At 36.5% G+C, this 16,052-nt stretch overlaps 3 protein-coding genes across 3 annotated transcripts; 2 read left to right on the top strand and 1 right to left on the bottom strand.

The window, feature by feature from the left end:
- The first annotated feature begins 915 nt into the window (after positions 1–915).
- Positions 916–2,985, top strand: LOC117931793 (anthranilate N-methyltransferase-like). The gene is made up of 4 exons (XM_034852863.1): positions 916–1,337; positions 1,995–2,305; positions 2,401–2,465; positions 2,543–2,985. The coding sequence occupies exons 1-4, from the start codon at positions 931–933 to the stop codon at positions 2,837–2,839; spliced, it is 1,080 nt and encodes a 359-aa protein (XP_034708754.1). The 5' UTR covers positions 916–930; the 3' UTR covers positions 2,840–2,985.
- A 3,414-nt stretch (positions 2,986–6,399) lies between these two features.
- Positions 6,400–8,562, top strand: LOC117932824 (caffeic acid 3-O-methyltransferase-like). The gene is made up of 4 exons (XM_034854159.1): positions 6,400–6,821; positions 7,480–7,790; positions 7,894–7,958; positions 8,101–8,562. The coding sequence occupies exons 1-4, from the start codon at positions 6,415–6,417 to the stop codon at positions 8,395–8,397; spliced, it is 1,080 nt and encodes a 359-aa protein (XP_034710050.1). The 5' UTR covers positions 6,400–6,414; the 3' UTR covers positions 8,398–8,562.
- Positions 8,563–9,835: 1,273 nt separating this feature from the next.
- LOC117932825 (protein CURVATURE THYLAKOID 1B, chloroplastic) lies at positions 9,836–11,515 on the bottom strand. The gene is made up of 6 exons (XM_034854161.1): positions 11,220–11,515; positions 11,030–11,133; positions 10,837–10,923; positions 10,653–10,715; positions 10,235–10,272; positions 9,836–10,137 (listed from the first exon to the last, which is right to left on the bottom strand). The coding sequence occupies exons 1-6, from the start codon at positions 11,383–11,385 to the stop codon at positions 10,080–10,082; spliced, it is 516 nt and encodes a 171-aa protein (XP_034710052.1). The 5' UTR covers positions 11,386–11,515; the 3' UTR covers positions 9,836–10,079.
- Positions 11,516–16,052: the final 4,537 nt, after the last annotated feature.

Genomic DNA, 16,052 nt, shown 5'->3' with positions numbered 1-16,052 from the left:
TTTAATTGCATTAAAATAAATAGATTTTATAACTAATTAAATTATTATATTTTTTATAACTTATTTTATTAAAAAAAATGTTTTATTATTATCTATATGTTAAAAATAATAAAATAAAATTTAATTTTATATATAATCCGGATGTGATAGGACAAGACAATACCTGAAAGACAATACCTGAAACTCATCCCAGGTTTTAAAAAAATTCCCAGACCTATTTCAAACCAATTTAATTAAAATTCAAACTCATCCCATTAGGGATGGACGGGTACCCCAAAAAAAATCGGTGCATTATCATCCCTAATGGACATCCACATCTATCAACACAATATTCAAACTTATCCCTCCAAGACACCGATGAAAGAGAGTAAAAAATTTGAATTATTTTTAAAAAATTTGTATTTAATAATTATTTTTATATTAGTGCATCGAGATAAAAATAAAATGTGGGACAACGTAGTGCTTTCATCCCACATTCATACCCACCCGGACCGCGATGTCCTCCTCCAATAGTTAAAGAACAAGGGAGTAAAATATGTAACTTGGATAATTCACATGTTTTTTTTCCATTTATTATCGAGATTTTGCTTGGATGTGCATGCGCAGAAATTCAATTTACTTGTGCCTAAAACTATTTCGTCAAATAATCGGATAGATGAGCTAGGCGAAGTCTAGAAATTTTCATCATCAAATGCATCACTTGAAGATGTTTTCAAACCAGAGTTATAAAACAGGGGAATAAAATAAAAAAATGGGTGGGGTGACGAGAGCTTGGCCAGAGACGACCTGCCTAAAAACGTGGCAGAAATTGACCGTGTAGATATCCATTTCCAGAGCATTCTATATAATTTACAGAGGTGTGGTGGTTTGGATCATCACGGAGGAATTGAGTGAGAGAAAGGGAAAGTTGTTTACCAAGCAGAGCCAATTATGGGGTCTTCAGCAAAAGAGAAACAGAGCTGCAGGCTATGCCATGAGGATGGTGATGTAGAGCCCTGCTCCTACGCCATGCAATTGGTGACCTCGTCTGTGTTGCCCATGGTTATGCAGACCTCCATTGAGCTAGGCCTTTTTGATATCATTGCCAAATTGGGTCAGGCCTCTGCCTCAGAAATAGCTTCCCGGCTGCCTACAAAGAACCCAGAGGCACCCATCATGCTGGATCGTATGCTCTACCTTCTTACCACTCACTCTGTTCTCAGTTGCTCTGCCATTGATGGTGATGGGAGGGTGTACGCACTCACACCTGTCTCCAAATACTTTGCCAGTAATCAAGATGGAGTTTCCTTCGGCCCACTACTGGCTTTGATCCAGGACAAGGTCTTCATGGATAGCTGGTCAGTTTGCTCCTTTTCCCTCTCCCTCGCCCTGCTGAGCATACTTTTAACTATTGTTCCTTTGCTAACGCCCCCACAATTTTCATAATCACAACCCATAAACCCAATTTCCATGGATTTATCTGTAAACCCATTTGGTATGTTGTGATTACTGAAAATAAATCCTGGTCTCCAAACCAAAAAGTTCTTTTGTTGGGTTTTTTTCATATGAACCAAACAAGTGACAATCACGTTTAGACTTTTTGCATTTCAAACCTAAAAAGACCAGGCTTAGCAATTTGAAATCAACCATTTAACTTACTCTGTTTAGACTCACGGTGAATTCCAAACCTAAAAGGTGGTTCCATTTAATGATACAGACCAAGACAAAGGGGAAATATGAAGAGACCATGTTTTCACCTTCATCACCTAGAAGTGATTCTTTTTATGCCTTATCTCATCGTGTACTTTTTCAAATTAGATGTACGAAAATAGTAAGCTGTTAGGTGTGAATTGAGGGTTTGAGATCGTGTTGAAGTACTAATATTAGTAGTGAAGAGATGTTAGTAAAATGATGATCTGATAGAAGAACTATGATTTTATGCACATTTTCTAGATCTCTTTGTTCATTGCTTTGTCTTTTCCAGTTAGATAACCTCAGCTTTCGATTCACTTCAGGTCCCAACTGAAAAATGCGATTATTGAAGGAGGAATACCATTTAACAGGGTCCATGGATCTCATGCATTCGAGTACCTTGGCAAGGACCCCAGATTCAATCAGGTTTTCAACACAGCAATGTTCAACCACACAACGATAATTGTAAATAAGATCCTTGAATCCTACAAGGGTTTCGGGCATCTTAAGCAGGTGGTGGATGTTGGTGGCGGTCTGGGAACCACACTTGGTATTATCACATCCAAATACCCCAGCATTATGGCCATAAATTTTGACTTGCCTCACGTTATACAGCATGCTTTGCCTTATCCTGGTATTTCTTTGTATTGTCTCATTTCATTTCACCAAGTTTTGTTTTGAATTCACAAGTTCCCCGAGTTGAAATTGGGTGGTTCAAATTTGTTGCAGGGGTGGAACACCTTGGAGGAGATATGTTTGAGAGTGTTCCCAACGGAGAAGCCATGTTTCTGAAGGTGGGTTTAAGTTTCTCTTAATATACTAAACATGATAATACCATTTCTGATCTAATGATTTGTCAAATCATACATAGTGGATACTTCATGACTGGAGTGATGATCAGTGCTTGAAGTTGTTGAAGAACTGCTACAAAGCTTTACCAGAGCATGGAATGGCAATTGTGGTGGAGGGGTTTCTTCCAGAAATACCGGAGAGGAGTGCTTCTGTGCAATCTCTCTGTCAACTAGATTTGATTATGATGACTCAAATCCCTGGAGGAAGGGAACGGACGAGGCAGGAGTTCCTGGACCTGGCAATGGCAGCTGGATTTGCTGGCATCAGATTTGAGTGCCTTGTGTATAATTACTGGATCATGGAATTCTTCAAGTAAACAGTATTTATAGTCGACTCTTATCTATCTATTCACGTTTGTGAGTGAAAAGTTGTGTTTGGATGGTGAGAAACCAAAATAATTATATTTGATTAATGAACATGTGCTGGTATGTGAATGATGTGATCCACGTCTTCATTTGATTCCGTTGTTGTTGTAAACTTCCATTTATCGCCACCACTTCCATCAAATTATTTAAGACATTTCAGCAAATTGTACTACATTTTCATTACCACGTAGGCAATATTATTTTACACTCAATAAACAAGTTGGATCATAAAAGTCGTTTTGACATGATTAACTAAATAGGTTATACGGGTTGAACAGTCACCCGAACATGATCTACTACTATGACCCAAATATGATTACACCTAACTCAAACCCGCTAAATTTGTATTTTTTTTTTTAAATTATGTTGTGATACGTGTCAAAATTATCACCATTATTCCCTCACTTACTACATGACCTCATGTAAATGGGCCAGACCAGGCTGGGCTCAGGCCCTCTTGGTTGGGCTCCAGGCTAGGCTCAGGACTCCCCTACCGAACCCCAAATGGGCCATTGGATAGTTCTTGGGCTGAGTTGGATGTTAAACTGGAGTCCATGCCTGTCCCAAGCCCAAAAGTAGTTCAATAGTTATCATGCCAAAATTTTCAGCTTTTGGAAGTTTCAAATCTCCTCTCTTGCATAACATTTTTGGATAATGCTTACCATATACACATATTAGGTTTTAATACTCAGCCCAACTAGGATTTGCCCATGGAACGGGCGGCTCGGGCTTAAAAGACCAGTCCAAACCCGACCCTAAAGGGATTGGATTGGGCTCTAATCAGGCCTTGACCCGAAATATTTGAACAGACTTATATGAAGGTGTATATAAGTAAGACTACGTGGCACATGTAGAAGGTTCTATATAAATCACTAATAGGGTACTTAAATTTTATTATAAAAAATATAAAAGAAAATAGAATATTATTAAAATTAGTTAGAAATTTATATATTTTTAAATTATTTATTTTTTATATTGAAGAATTAAAATAAGTAAAATAAGTTTGAAGTAGCATATAAAAATAATTTATTGATTTTAAATTTATTTTCCTCTTACTTTTTTTTTTTTTCTCTCAAATTTTTTGGAAACCAAACATAGTCTAGAAAATTTTATGTAAATGTGTTTAACAATTCCTTAAAAATAAGTTTTATATATGAAATACATTTATAAAATTATTATTTGACAAAATTTTAAATCAATGAAGTACTTAGATGCTAGGACTACTTCAAGGTCCAATAATTTTGCTTTTGATTGTAAGTATGAGTCACTTAAATGATGACATTTCAATATCATAAAAGACTTTAAATTATTCTTTTTGGATATTGATTGATTTTTAGATGATAGAATGAAAGTTTTTTCTTAAAAGGCTTTTCCTAAAATGATACCGATTAGTGTTGGTATGATCCTAGATTGATCGTGATATGAAACATTATAATTAATATTGTTTGAAATTGTGCTTTACCTAGAAGATTATGTTTGGTTGTTGGAAAATTTAAGGGAAAATGTAAAAGAAAAAATATAAAGAGAAAAAATAAAAGGAAAGATGTGAAGTAAAATAAAAAATAAATTTAAAGTTGTTGAGAATAGACAATAAGGAAAAAACCAAATAAAAACACATATAAAAAAATTGGTAAAAAAAAAAAGAGTTGTGAACAAATCGGCTACAAGCATAATCTTCATCATAACCCTAAAACTAAACATCATCACATTTATATATATATAGAAGAGTACTAAACAAGGTAGGTCCATACCGCGGGGCAAGCCCTCACATCCCAACAGGCCCCTCCCCCACCCCTCCTCCCCTTCCTTTTAACTTTACCATATATGTTGCAACACAAGCTTTTTAGATTGGACTATAAAGAATTCAGGTCACCAAAATCTAACAAAAGTTAATAAAATATTTTTATATTTTACTTCAAATTTATTTAATTTATTTTAACTCATCAATATAAAAATTAAATTATTTTTCAACTAATTTTAATTATATTTAATTTTCTTCAATATTTTTCATATCATAAGCAAACACAAAAAAAATATTTCACTTAACATTTGTTTTCATTTCTTAATACTTATTGAGAATCAAACATATCTGATATTTAGTTTAATGAATAAGGAGCAATACTAAAATAAATTGACAAGGTTAATTACACACTAGCAATCATTACCTAGATTGCTAGTGTGTAATTATGTATGATGATGTAGCAGCTGATAATTCAAAAATTTTGAAGGGATGTTGCACTATGATAATTGGCGGGTTGCCAATTTTTACTCTTCTTTTCAGTAAAATTCAGAAGCAATCATGGAGATTAGGGATGACAACAGGTGGGTTTGGGATAGGAACCCTCATCCCAACTTATCCTGTTTATTCAAAATAATTCTCATTCACATCCCATTTAAAAAATTAAACAAGACAGGAAGGGGTGAGTATGAGAAATTCTCATATTTGTCCCACCCTATCCTGTTTAATTTTTTTTTGAAAAATTTTTAATTTTTAAAAACTTACTTTTAACATTTTTAATTGCATTAAAATAAATAAATTTTATAAATAATTATATTATTATATTTTTTATAACTTATTTTATTAAAAAATATTTTATTATTATCTATATATTAAAAATAGTAAAATAAAATTTAATTCAATTTAATTATAAAAATTAATTTTATATATAATTCGACTAGACAAGGCAATACCCGAACTCATTTCGAATTTTAAGAAAATTCTTAAACCTATTCCAAATCAATTTAGTTAAAATTCAAACTCATCATTTGGGATGAGACAGTTACCCCACAAAAAAAATAATCCCCTTATGATCCCTAATGGAGATCCGCATCTGTCTACACAACATTCTGCATTCTGCATGCCAAAGTCCAAAAGGAGGCCAGAGGGAAAGGGTTGAAATGAAAGCACGTGAAGGTCCAAGACACCAATGAAAGAGAGTAATAAATTTGAATTATTTTTTAAAAATTTGTATTTAATAATTATTTTTATATTACTGCGTAGAGATAAGATAAAAATGTGGGACAACGTAGGGCTTTCATCCCACATTCCCACAGTCCGCATGGACCGCGTATGGCTATGGATGTCCTCCTCCAAGGGTTACAGAGCAAGGAATAAAATATTTAACTTGGATAATTCACATGTTATTTTTCGTTTATTATCAAGATTTTGCAGAAATTCAATTTATATGTGCCTAAAACTATTTCATTAAATAATCGGATAGATGAGCTAGGAGAAGTCTAGAAATTTTCATCATCAAATGCGTCACTTGAAGATGTTTTCAAGCCAGACTTAAAAAACAGGGGAATAATAAAATAAAAAAATTTTAAAAATGGCTGGGGTGGCGACAGCTTGGCCAGAGACTGCACCTATTCAATGCACAACATCCCCAAGAAGGTGGCAGAAATTGTACATGTAGGTATCCATTTCTACACCATTCTATATAATGTACAGAGGTGTGGTGGTTTGGATCATCACGGAGGAATAGAGTGAGAGAAAGGGAAAGTTGTTTACCAAGCAGAGCCAATAATGGAGCCTTCAGCAGAAGAGAAACAGAGCAGCAGGCTATGCCATGAGGATGGTGATGTAGAGCCCTGCTCCTACGCCATGCAATTGGTGACTTCGTCTGTGTTGCCCATGGTTATGCACACCTCCATTGAGCTAGGCCTTTTTGATATCATTGCCAAATTGGGTCAGGCCTCTGCCTCAGAAATAGCTTCCCGGCTGCCTACAAAGAACCAAGAGGCACCCATCATCCTGGATCGTATGCTCTACCTTCTTACCACTCACTCTGTTCTCAGTTGCTCTGCCATTGATGGTGATGAGAGGGTGTACGCACTCACACCTGTCTCCAAATACTTTGCCAGTAATCAAGATGGAGTTTCCTTCGGCCCACTACTGGCTTTGATCCAGGACAAGGTCTTCATGGATAGCTGGTCAGTTTGCTCCTTTTCCCTCTCCCTCGCCCTGCTGAGCATACTTTTAACTATTGTTCCTTTGCTAACGCCCCCACAATTCTCATAATCACAACCCATAAACCCAATTTCCATGGATTTATCTGTAAACCGATTTGGTATGTTGTGATTACTGAAAATAAATCCTGGTCTCCAAACCAAAAAGTTCTAATTTTGTTGGGTTTTTTCATATGTACCAAACAAGTGACAATCACGTTTAGACTTTTTGCATTTCAAACCTAAAAAGACCAGGCTTAGCAATTTGAAATCAACCATTTAACTTACTCTGTTTAGACTCATGGTGAATTCCAAACCTAAAAGGTGGTTCCATTTAATGATACAGACCAAGACAAAGGGGAAATATGAAGAGACCATGTTTTCACCTTCAGCACCTAGAAGTGATTTTTTTATGCCTTATCTCATCGTCTACTTTTTCAAATTAGATCTACGAAAATAGTAAGCTGTTAGGTGTGAATTGTGGGTTTGGGATCGTGTTGAAGTACTAATATTAGTAGTGAAGAGATATTAGTAAAATGATGATCTGATAGAAGAACTATGATTTTATGCACATTTTCTAGATCTCTTTGTTCATTGCTGTGTCTTTTCCAGTTAGATAACTTCAGCTTTCCATTCACTTCAGGTCCCAACTGAAAAATGCGATTATTGAAGGAGGAATACCATTTAACAGGGTCCATGGATCTCATGCATTTGAGTACCCTGGCAAGGACCCCAGATTCAATCAGGTTTTCAACACAGCAATGTTCAACCACACAACGGTAATTGTTAATAAGATCCTTGAGTCCTACAAGGGTTTTGAGCACCTTACGCGGGTGGTGGATGTTGGTGGCGGTCTGGGAACCACCCTTAGCATAATCACATCCAAATACCCCCATATTGAGGCTATTAATTTTGACTTGCCTCATGTTATAGAACATGCTGTGGCGTATCCTGGTATCACTTTTTACTTCCTGCTTCCAAATAATTTTATTGAAGTGTTAGTTTAGTTTGGGCTCAAGATAAATTCACCGAATGGAATAATTCAATTTTGTTGCAGGTGTGAAACACATTGGAGGGGATATGTTTGAAAGTGTTCCCAAAGGAGATGCCATTTTTATGAAGGTGAGTTTGAGTCTTTCCAGCATTCCTAACCAGCATATTGGCTGCTGTATTGACAGTTAAAAGAAAAAAGGTTTTTTATAACCTTGTTATGCTATTTTGGATCTGATAATTTGGTGATGATAAAATATATGTGTGTATGTAGTGGATACTTCATGATTGGAGTGATGATCACTGCTTAAAGTTGTTGAAGAACTGCTACAAAGCTCTACCAGAGCATGGGAAGGTGATCGTTGTGGAGGGGGTTCTTCCAGAAATACCGGAAAAGGGATCTACTGTGAAAGCTATCTGCCAAACAGATTTGATAATGTTGACTCAAAACCCTGGAGGAAAGGAGAGGACAAGGAAGGAGTTCCTGGACTTGGCAATTGGAGCTGGATTTGCTGGCATCAGATATGAATGCTATGTCTCTTGTTATTGGGTTATGGAAATCTTCAAGTAAACAACATATGGTTAATTTTCATGGTACTGTTTGCAATTGTTTAGGAAACAACTTTGCAAAAGGGAATAACTCTGTAATGGTTCTGTTTTATGCAATTAGTGTTTGGAGTATGATCAACCAAAGTAACTTTAATCAATAATGCAGATGCTTCAGTTCGTGTATTCATTTCTTTTCCTTTATTTCTTTTGTCTTCGTTTACTTCTTGTTTTGATTCCACTGTTGTTGCAACCCCTACACTACCATCACTGATCACCACCACCACTTTAAACATTTCCATGGCTGCTGCCACAGCCAATGGTTAACACATTTAGATTTATGATTGTAGTCATTGCATTACATTCCACGAACAGTACAAATGGTGATCAGTTTGAACCGGTCTGGCTGACCAAAATGATGGGGCTCTGTTAGTATCAATAGCTTAAAAGAAAGAGTTTTCAGAAATTTGTACCGTTGATTTAACATTTTTCTTCCAGGTGTGAAACACGTTGGAGGAAATATGTTCCAAAAGGAGATGCCATTCTTATCAAGGTGATTTCTGAATATTTTGGCCTTCATAGTTCATACTTCCCATGGATTGGTAGACAGTATTCACATTTTTTCTCCTTTCTAAATAATCTTGTAATGCTCTTTGGGATTTGATGTGATCATGAAAACAGGGGGTTATTGGCAAGCAGTTATCTAGTCCTATGAGGTCTCAAAATCGTGAGTGTTTCCATCCTTCCCAATTTATTGGAGATCAGGTAAGAGCTCACCTAGATCTTACCTCTTCCCTTTTGATATGGCCTCTGTGGGAAATTTATCTCAAATACTCACTGTTACTCCATTTCTATGCTTTCAAGGGATCTGTTTTGAAGTTTTCTTGTGGGAATAGAGGTGGCTAACTTGCTCTCATTCCTTTTCCATTCTGTCCTTTTGGTTTCATTTGGGCTACACAATAAGACATTGTTTGTCCAGTTCTTTATTGTCTTCCACTGTAGGCAGAAGTTATTAAAACAAAGTATGGTTTAGTTAGAGAGGACTTTTAGAGACTCAGAGTGACTCTTAAACTGGCTATTGTGAAAGTAAAGTCACTCCAAATTCAGGACTAACCATAAAATTTTTCCTTTGCATGCCCCATTTCTGGTTTTCTAGGAAAGTTGGCTAACAAAAAATCCCGTGCTTTGACAAAAGCTACTAGCCCCAATTGAGCTACTGCTCTTTTCTATAGCTACTCTATCCTCATGTGTTCATGTCACAGACAAAAGACATACACGCCGAGATCTTATACAGTTTGAGTACCTTGCAAGTTCCTTGTTTCTAGATACCTTTCTCTCTGCTTCACAACTCTTCTTTTCTAATAGCTATAGCAAAAATTTCAGTTGAATTGAATGTATTGTTATATAGTCTGGGTCTTAGCAGAAAAATAAGTTGAATGATATGGACTAATATACATTCTGGGTGATCAAGAACTTTCAATTAACCAAAGAAATATCATTATGGCATTAAATAGTGCTACAGACAGGGAAATAATGCATATATATAATAGTTACAAGTATCTTCAAGAAAAGCACCTTACATGGGTTAGAACCTTACGAGAACAAAAAGAAGCATGGTCACATTTTCATGCACTAATGCTGCAGGATATTTGCTTCAGAAATCAAAACTTTGCCTCATCTCAGCAGCATTTCTTCTTTCAACTTCCTTTAGCTGCTCCCTATTATTTCCTTGTATGTGTCCTTGATTTTTTGTATCAAAGCATCCCTGGCATTTCATTAACCATTTGCAGTAAGCAGTAAATCACTGAATGAATCAGATGTAAAGGTTTTGTTTTTTATTTTGATAGAGAATTGATACATACCTGTCTGGTTTGAAAATCAGGTTCTTGTATGCAAACCACTGCAAGAAATGGGAAGATAAAGAGGATGCATAAAAAACTAGGAAGAAAACATAACCCACATTCACTGGGGTTTCTTTCATGGACATTATTGATCAGATAATTTAGGTCTGTTGGAATGAAGGATGATTAGATGGGTAAACAGGCATTGCAAACATGATTTTTTTTTTTTTTCTTTCAAAATTTATACAAAGTCCAAGAGTAACCAAACCAGAATCCACACTGAAAATGGCTAAAATGTGAGGGTTGAAAAACCAAAGGGTCTGATGTTTAAGGTCAATCATGAATGTACTTCAAAATGCTAATAAGGACTTACATTGATCGAACCGACAGTGTCTACAAATTGTACATGGATACATACAGAAAACTATAATCAACTTACCCCAGAGTAGCCAATGCCTACAATCTCAAGCACACCAGGAACCAAAGGAAGCCTATCAATGGCCTGTTACAAAAGACATCCGGTCATCTCTCAGAAACCTACTCACTAATTGAATCATCATTAAGAAGTTAAACTGCAAGCAAATCTAGGGCCTAAATTGGAATCATGGTCGATTGATTCTCACCGAGACCATCCCTGAAGAGACCCACAATCCAACAAAACCAGCTGCTGCAAGGGAGCTCACTGCATACTTATCTTCAACTTTGTCCCACTTCACATTCGAGAAACAATCTTGTCAAAAAAAGAGAGAATACACAAGCAGCTTCAACAGCAAGAGAAGACAATGCATTTTTATGAGACAAAACTAAAATTCTTACAGCCTCTTGAACTGTTTTGATAATCTCTGGCACCTCAGTTGTACCAACCTCTGCAGGAGCTTCCCCAGTGGCCATGGCGATGACATTGCGAGCGATCTTACGACCTGGAAAACACCAAGATCAATGGCTACAACAAACAGATATGCATACCCAAAATGTCTAAATCACTATCTGTATGAGTTGTACTCACAGTAAGTGGTGCCTTTCCCAGGCCGGTTCTGAGATGGCACAGGAGGAGGAGGGAGTGTAGGGAGAGTAACGCATTGGGACGATGCGGCGGCAGATTGGCGAGGAGCCTTGCCATCAATGAGGGTGGATGAGGAGGAGATGGAAAGTGGGGTGGTGGTTGAGGCCATGGCTTCTGAAAAAAATCCTTCAGGCTAGGTGAGAGATTTCTCAGGCCACTGGGGAATTGGATGGATCCTTTTTTGTTTTTGTTTTTGTTTTTCTGGTTTTACATGGAGTGGAGGAGATAGATAATTTTCATTAGGTATGTAGAGATGCTTCTTCTCCCAAGTTTGGAGGTGGAGAACCACTCATTTCATTCATCAAGATAGTGCTGACATGGCTGTTGGATAGGCATTTGATGGTATTTCATTGGATAGGATACACCTCTGTTGTGCCCAAATATGTGCCTTATTCATGTTATCTTTTTTGAAGTGCTGAGGGCCAGCTATAAAATTCCCTTCATCAATGCAATATTGACATGGGCAAATCACAAATATCCGGGTCATGTATGGTGGTCAGGAAATCCAATTCCTAAGTGTTTGAGATGAATGAGTGGCTGTAGAGGGAAGAAGTGATCCCACAGGCACAGCTTGACCATGGATAAGGCATAGCTGAAATGGAAATGTTAATATGGATAAAAGAGGACAAATTCCCTGAAATAGAAAAATGAATGGAAGAGAAGAATGATTCAAATAATAAAAATTGCAGTTTCTCTGTATGATCATCTCTGTAGTGGTGGTGCCCTTGTAGGGCCTTGAACAGGTCCACTGAGTGATGGTTTTGGCCTCCCTTTTGAGGCTAGGTTTATTAGTGTGGACTTGGACCAATCTCTGAGGAGAAGCCCCTGTGAAACACAGTGGGCTCAGGCCTAACAGTAAAGAACTAACAACAATAAAGTAACAGTCACATCCTCACACCCAAGTCCTAGTTCATCATTCTGTGTTTGGAGGGACACTCAAGGAGCTTCATGTACTCCAGTGCTTGAGACTGTACCGCCACCAATAGCCTTGGTCATTCAATCTTTAGGAGTAAAGCACCGAGGGATGGTAATGTGGCAGGTTTTTTCGGGTACCCACCCCGTTTCGTCCTTAATAGGACAGGGTTCAATTTTAATAAATGGATTTGGGATGGGTTTGAGAGTTTTTTTTTTAACCCGGGGTGAGTTCGAGTATTGCCCCGTCCCGTCCTGTCCCAATTATATATAAAATTAATTTAATTTAATTTTTATTTTACTATTTTTAATATATAGACAATTATAAAATATTTTTAATCAAATAAGTTATAAAAAATATAATAATTTAATTATTTATAAAATATATTTGTTTTAATATAATTAAAAAAATTTAAAGTAATTTTTTAAATAAAAAAATTAAAATTCAAAAAAAAAAGTTAGACGAGATGGGCGGGTATGGTATAGGAATTTATCATACCCGTCTCGCTCCATTCAATTTTTTAAATGGGATGGGGATGAGAAAAATTTTGAATAAACGGGGCGGGGTTGGGATGGGGGCAACCCATCCCGAACCCGTCCCATTGCTATCCCTAAATGCCCCCATCCCAACCCGTCCCATTGCTATCCCTAAAAGCACCATCATCTTGTTGCACTGAGAGTATGTTCTTTAATCCAAATACATCTTAATTTAACTTAAGTTTAAATACTACTTAATAGCGGTCGGTGGTTAAGTTCTTAGAATGGTTTGTTTTTTAGCAAATGCCTATTTATGATCTTCAAGCAATAACAACACATCAACTAGACATGTGCCTTCGTGAAATAAGACACCCACGAAAGACTTGTTTGCTCTTTTTGAGGAGGGACAAGAGATAAAAATTAGAACATCTTTTTATTCAGCATAGGAACAAAAGAAGGTAACAACACCAACTTTGTCTCAACTGCCCAAGAAGACATGCGCCATAGGCCCATGAAAACAAAATTAGGTCTAATCACTTGATGATGTACAAGGGAATATGTTCTAACTACTATACTCCAACTACAGGGGGAATATTTTCTAACTGCTATTCTCAGACTACAGGGGAATATGTTCTAACTATTATACTCTAACTATGGGGGGTGGATTTTTGGTCATTTAATTCCCCCTTTTTTTTATGCATTTATTAGAGAGCAATAAAGTGGGAATATTAAAGAACATTTTGCCTCTTACCTTTCTATAGCAACAATTTTTAATTTTAAGTTAAATTATATTGAAGTTGATAACTTAAAATTTTTTACTTATTCTTACTTTAAGTATTAAGATTGTTTAATAAAATTAACTTAAAACTTAATTTAAATTATTAAATTAACATATTTATCTCCATAAATTATAATTAGGGTAAAGGAGATTAAGTAATAATAAAGGTTGTGGAATAGCAAAAAAAAATCATGAAAATAATTGAGACAAATGAAAAGTAAAAAGGTAAAATGAAGAATAAATTAATTATTTTTATTTATTACTTAAAGTTGTTTTTAACTTTAATTCATATCATTAAATTATTTTATTAAATATGCTTAATTACTTAAATTAAATTATTAAATTACTTTAAGTTATTAAGTTATTTATCAAACATCCACTTTTTCTATCAAACTTTAATTTACGCCTATAAGCAAAGAGAATGTGGGTACTCTTATGGATTGATTCCCCTTCTTTGGTCAATTTAGCACTCAAGTTGTAAAGAAAAAGGAAGGAAAAGAAAAAAGATGAAGGATGGAAAATGTTATGAGTAATAGATTTCTTCCTTCTACGTTACCTATATATAGTAAAAAATCATCATCCAAGGAGCCATTGGTACGTGGCTTCTTTCTTGGAGGAAAAACCCGTTTACAGATGTCTATCCATGTCTCCCACATGATGAAAGGACCTTAACTATACACACGGCTTTGTGAAAAAGAGGCATCTATAAGAGGTATTCATTCTTCTTGACACAAGCTTTGTGAAAAGAGGAACCTATGAAACGGATTGTTTTCTTTTGCCTTAATTTTTTTAATACCAAGTTACCAACATAGTGATCACCGTTTTGATTTACGACATGATAGGAAAAATGTAGAACTTGTTGAATTGCATGGTGGAAAACAGAAGACAAGAGGGGGGCAAGGGAGATAAGAGAGGGTACGAGAGAGAAGTCATTCAGGATCCAAACTCCAATAAGAACCCATGTCTCTTAGCGCCAGACGAATCAGAATCAGAGCACAACAAAAGTAGGATAGATTGATGACACGTTCTAACATTATTAGCCTTTTGTCTTCATGGCTCAACCTCTCATTGTGTTTTGTTTTTTTATATTTTTGGTCGGGGTGTGTTATCCCAAAATCATCTCATTATGCTTTTCACTTTCCTCCCCCCCACACATTCCATCACTTGGTAAAAGCTGCCCTAGAATCCCATTCTTGTTTGCATTGCTCTCAACTCAACAACCCCATCAAGCCACACCCCTCCCCTCCCCTTTCAAACATAGCTTTCAACATAACCCAATTGCTCAAAACACCTACTTATGCCATGAAGCTTCTTACCCGGAATGGGTGCCAAGGAGAAGAAAAGAGTTGTTGTGGTGGTGGTGTAGGTGATCAGGTGGAAATGGGGTGTATACTGTCTGGGTGTCTCTTCTTTCGAGATGATGGTGGTGGGTTGGGGCCCACATAATGAAACGTCCTTTGCAGTTTTCCAAAAACACAGAGTCTCCGAGGTGATTTCTGCTGTTTCTCTCTCTCTCTCTGGACGCCTACGATCGGAATCTCTGACCCACCACCACGACTACCACCACCAGGACGTACTTGTCAGCATTCCGGACAAAAAGCCGGTTGTCCAGAAAACCCCTGACTCCATTGCAAATTGAATGGCTTAATTCATTGCTCTGAGATGAACACACACTTCAAAAATGCCATGCATTTTAAAAACATTTCATAGGAGGCAAACCTTGCAAAGAAAAAAAAACCCGGTTGAGAAGGAATCAGATTGAGACAGAGGTTCTCTTTGGGACTTGAAGTCTAACCTTGGTGTAGAACATATCCATTCCGGCCTACTACCCCTTTGGAATTTGAAGAATGACTTTGCCATTTTAATACTATTAGTTGATCGCATAAATCATATGCCAATCCAACATCTTTTCAATACTGATTAATAACCAAAGAGTAAGTACGTATGGAAATGCGAGAGTGATTGGTATGGTAGATATGGTGGCACACCTTTCTAAATAAAACAGTCACTTATTCCAAAATCTGAGATGGGTATCACGGTTACCGGCGCCTGGGGGTTTGGCTCTCCAAGGAGGAGTAGGTCAAGAAAGCATCTCTACTTCTCTAGCCTCAACATCCCCTAAAAGTGAATAATCCCTTTTATCTTATAAGCAGCCCAAGTCAATCTGAAGGGATTGGGCTCCATGAAAGTAAAGAAACTCGGCAAGAAAAAGGTTTTTGAGTTTGCCCTAAAATCATCTTTATAGGCTGATACTATGACATGGACATTACACAACTAATAGAACAATGATGGTCTTTTTTTTTTCCTTTTTTGAAATAAGCCAAGGGGACCAGTACTGTATTGGCTGGAAAGAAAGAGAGTGAGGATAATTAGTTTGTTTGTATATAGGATCATGCTCCAAAAGTTTTAAGACAATAATACAGATGAATGAAAGGCTTTTTTCCATTTAAATTATTGAACTGGGAAGGGTGTGCCCAAGGAGTGGAGTAAAGTTGATCTGGGGCAATCCTAAAAGGCTGTTGGGAAAAACACAAAGAAAGAGGAAAAACGGAATAGGATTAGAGATTGGAGATTAGACTTGGTTGATATAACTTATAAGCACATGGGGA

This window comes from Vitis riparia, chromosome 15, assembly GCF_004353265.1.
Source record: "Vitis riparia cultivar Riparia Gloire de Montpellier isolate 1030 chromosome 15, EGFV_Vit.rip_1.0, whole genome shotgun sequence".
Lineage (NCBI taxonomy): Eukaryota > Viridiplantae > Streptophyta > Magnoliopsida > Vitales > Vitaceae > Vitis > Vitis riparia.
The sequence above is the reverse complement of the archived record's forward strand: the minus strand, read 5'-3'. Positions and strand labels throughout refer to the sequence as shown.